Source organism: Epinephelus moara, chromosome 18 (assembly GCF_006386435.1).
Source record: "Epinephelus moara isolate mb chromosome 18, YSFRI_EMoa_1.0, whole genome shotgun sequence".
NCBI classification, from domain to species: Eukaryota; Metazoa; Chordata; class Actinopteri; order Perciformes; family Serranidae; genus Epinephelus; species Epinephelus moara.
Window position 1 is genome coordinate 8761650 of NC_065523.1, and position 3818 is coordinate 8765467.

At 36.9% G+C, this 3818-nt stretch overlaps 1 protein-coding gene across 6 annotated transcripts in view; it reads left to right on the plus strand.

The window, feature by feature from the left end:
• Positions 1 to 3818, plus strand: part of LOC126405831 (MBT domain-containing protein 1-like) — a 33484-nt gene that overhangs the window by 8321 nt on the left and 21345 nt on the right. For all 6 annotated transcript variants that reach the window (XM_050069790.1, XM_050069789.1, XM_050069793.1 and 3 more), the window contains exons 4-6: positions 1606 to 1717; positions 2198 to 2277; positions 3074 to 3191. In XM_050069790.1, the coding sequence (XP_049925747.1) occupies positions 1606 to 1717; positions 2198 to 2277; positions 3074 to 3191 (310 nt within the window). The remainder of the gene's footprint in view (positions 1 to 1605; positions 1718 to 2197; positions 2278 to 3073; positions 3192 to 3818) is intronic.

Genomic DNA, 3818 nt, shown 5'->3' on the forward strand with positions numbered 1-3818 from the left:
TGTGTGTGTGTGTGTGTACATATATATATATATGTGTGTGTGTGTGTGTGTGTGTGTGTGTGTGTGTGTGTGTGTGTGTATATATATATATACATATATATGTTTGTATGTATGTATGTATGTATATATATGTTGCAGTATACAGTGATACAAAATAGTTTCATCTGCGTAAAGATGGATATTGCAATATACATACATTGCCGTTTACAGACATACAAAAGAGTGTCTTCTGCATAAAAATAGATATTGCAATGTATAGTGTAATTTTATTTCTGTGTCATGCCACATGTGGCCCATCCCACTTGAGATTACAAGCACTGCTATTTTTTTTATAACATACATCTTCTGGTTATATGGTGTGCCAAAAAAATAAGAGCAAAATATGACCACATTATTTTGTGCTTCTGTTTCCTTTCAAATAACACATTTGATCATCTTTCAGGATTACTCCAAATAACAAAGAATTGATATTTGCTTTTTTAGTACTATGAAATAGTGTCTGCTAGGGATGTCCCGATCCAGCTTTTTTCACTTCCGATCTGATACCGATATTACAGCCTTGAGTTTTGGCCGATACCGATCCAATCCAAGCGAGTATTATACATATTCACTTATTTTGTTGTCAGTCATGTTAGAAAAGGTTTGATCAAGCGATATTACTCTAACAAGAACAACTACTTAATCAGGTTAGTTAGAATGATCCACAACAGTTGGTATGAGAAATTGACCCGTTTATTGTTAACAGGGTTAAATAAACAAACTTTAAACTTGAACATTAACATTAAATAAAAAATATAGCTGGTTTGCTTTGGCTGCTTTGGCCCCTTAATAAATAGAAAATAAATCAACACAAGAAATCTTTAAAATGTCTAACATTGAAATTAAAATAGCAGCAAGACTCCACACACTTGTGCTTTGCCCCCCTAATAAATAAAAATAGATTAACACCACAAGACATTGTTGACATTTAACAAACAATGCAGCCTTTACTTTTCGGTTATTTTAGTAGTGTCAGTGCCAGCCAGGTGCTGCTGTTTCCTGGGACCAACAGAGGGGACAAAAAACCACACACAATATTGTACAACTGTTTAAACAAGCAATAGTCCATCCATGGCTCCAATTTCACTAATTGTGCCCAAAACAATGCCATCAGTGCTCTTTACTTAAACAGTAAGAGTGTAAACCAAATAAAAATATCACTCTCAAAAAACCAGAGCAGAAAACAAATAGTCAGTTAACTAAATTGACCGCTACTCTTCCTACCCTCTGTGTGTGTCTGCCATCTGCATGTTGGCCTGGTGGATTGATAGTAAGTGCTGGAGCGGATCACTCTAATGGACTGCTTGAATTGCGGAGTGCTGGGCTGGCCGTGAAAAACTGGATCGGAGTTCTTGCTAATATCGGCAGCCGATACCATCCCTATTATCTGCATAAAGATAGACATTATAGGTATTAAAAGAATGGAATATTATTAATATAAATGTAAAAATATTGGCCCTTGTATGACACCTTGTGGAATACCTTTAGTATAGTTAAGAAATTAGATTGCCTACTTCTGTTCACTGTTTTCTGTCAATGTGTCTTAGCCATCTTTGTGTGTTAAAGGGGAAGCCTCCCACGAAGAAGGCCAAGGTTCTGCAGAAACAGCCTCTTATGACCAAACTAGCTGCCTACGCTCAGCACCAAGCCAACCAGCAGAGTGGTGTCAAGAAGAGCGGTGAGTCCACATTATGTTTTAACTAACTAACCTTTGTGTTGGTCAGATTCTGGTGACAGATTTCATAAAAACAGTCTGGATTTGGACAAATTACCATAAGGAACTGAACTAGCCCTTTGTGGCTGTAGAAGCAAGAGATAAGATGAACCGGTATTCATCTATAGAAGGGAATTCAATTGTTGCAGCAGCACAAAAGACAGAAGTAAGTAAAGATGGAGAAAGTAAAAATAAAAACTAAGAATTGAGGTAAAAGTAAAAGAATTTGGTATTCTTTATTAATGTTTCTCGGCTATGCACCAAAACACCAAAACAAATTCCCTGTATGTGAAAACCTACATAGCAATAAACCGGATTTTGATGTATTTTATACCGCAACAGAGAAACATCCAGTGGACATGTGGGGTTCAGGTGATCCTGATTAAAAGTCTGCTGTCAGTGTATTTGCTGTATGTTTGTTAGTTTTTTTTGTGTTTGCTGCAGTAACTGTGGAGGTGTTTGACTGGGGTCGTTACCTAGGAGATGGAGACGTGACGGGAGCACCGGTCAGCTGCTTCAAACATGTGGGTGTAACACACATACTCACACATTTATCTGTTCATGCTCCCACATACTGGTTTTTATGTAATGTTTGTTATTTTCACCACATTCGACAACCAATTCAATCAAACTTTACTTACATTCAAGATTTAACTAATGTAAAAGTAAAACCGTATTTAAAGCCAAATGTTCCTTAAGTGTTAAAGTAAAAGTACTTATTTGACAGAACACTTAGGGGACACAGCATAGCTTACCGGTAGCCTGCAGCTGCACTTTTACTGATAGTCGGTAGCTTGCCATCCTCTGGCAATGAGCCAAAAAGTATGTGGTTTGTAGTTTTACCCTCCAACAACTTCATCCTCCACTCCACAAATCTACCGGCAAACTGCCCAGCTCCCAGGCTGTCCATTTCTGGGTAACTGTGGTGTTCCTGGAGATTCGTTAAGATTGTCTGTTAGTGGCAGAGGCATTACTTGGTTTTGTTTTTGTTGGCCAGATTATGTTTGTCTCAAACTCAGTCATTTTAAGCTACACCTATAAAGGTATGATTTTATATTTAGTACTTTCTTGTACTTTTTTTTTTTTTAAATCCAATGTCTGAGTATTCATGGGAAGTAAAAGTTAACTTCTCTTTGAAAGGGTGAACTTGCATTATTATGCTATTTTTATTATATCAGTGGCATAAAATGGTCTTAAGATGGCAATATTGTTAATCACAATTATTTCTGGGACAAAATATCATCCAACAAAGTCAGTTATTGTGACTCATTTGTTGTTGTTATCAATTTAATTTTATTTGAATAATGTATTTTTGTTTAGGTCCCAATGGGGAAGTCGTGGGGCGACATCAGTGAAGGCGTCCGGGTCGAAGTCCCAAACACTGACAGCGGTTTGCCCATGAAGGTTTACTGGATCGCTGGCATCATCAAACTGGCTGGTACATATGAATGTTTTATATAGTTATTTTCTGTATTTAATTAATTTTTAGATATTTTACTACAAACATGCAAACAGGAGCAAGGTGTCTACAGGTCCTTAAAAAGTCTTAAATTGTCTTAAATTCAGATTTGATGCTTCTTCTTCTTCTTCCGTCACATAACCGCAAAACTTTCTCCAGCCTGACAGACACAACGACTGTTGGGTCTGTCACAATCATTGGACAGACCAAAGAATTGCAATAATTAATAGCATTTATGAAAGCGACGAGATTTTTTCCTTTTACATTAAACAGATTAAACTCACCTAATTGTTGTCATTTTTCCTTACTGTTCATTTTGAACTGACAACAGTGTGTTTACTTGGAAAGAGCACTTACACGTTTGTCTCTCTCTCACACACACACACACACACACACATATATATATATATATTCAATTCAATTCAATTCAATTTTATTTATAAAGCCCAATATCACACATCACAATTTGCCTCACAGGGCTTTACAGCATACAACATCCCTCTGTCCTTATGACCCTCACAGCGGATAAGGAAAAACTCCCCAAAAAAACCCCTTTAACAGGGAAAAAAAACGGTAGAAACCTCAGGAAGAGCAACTGAGGAGGGA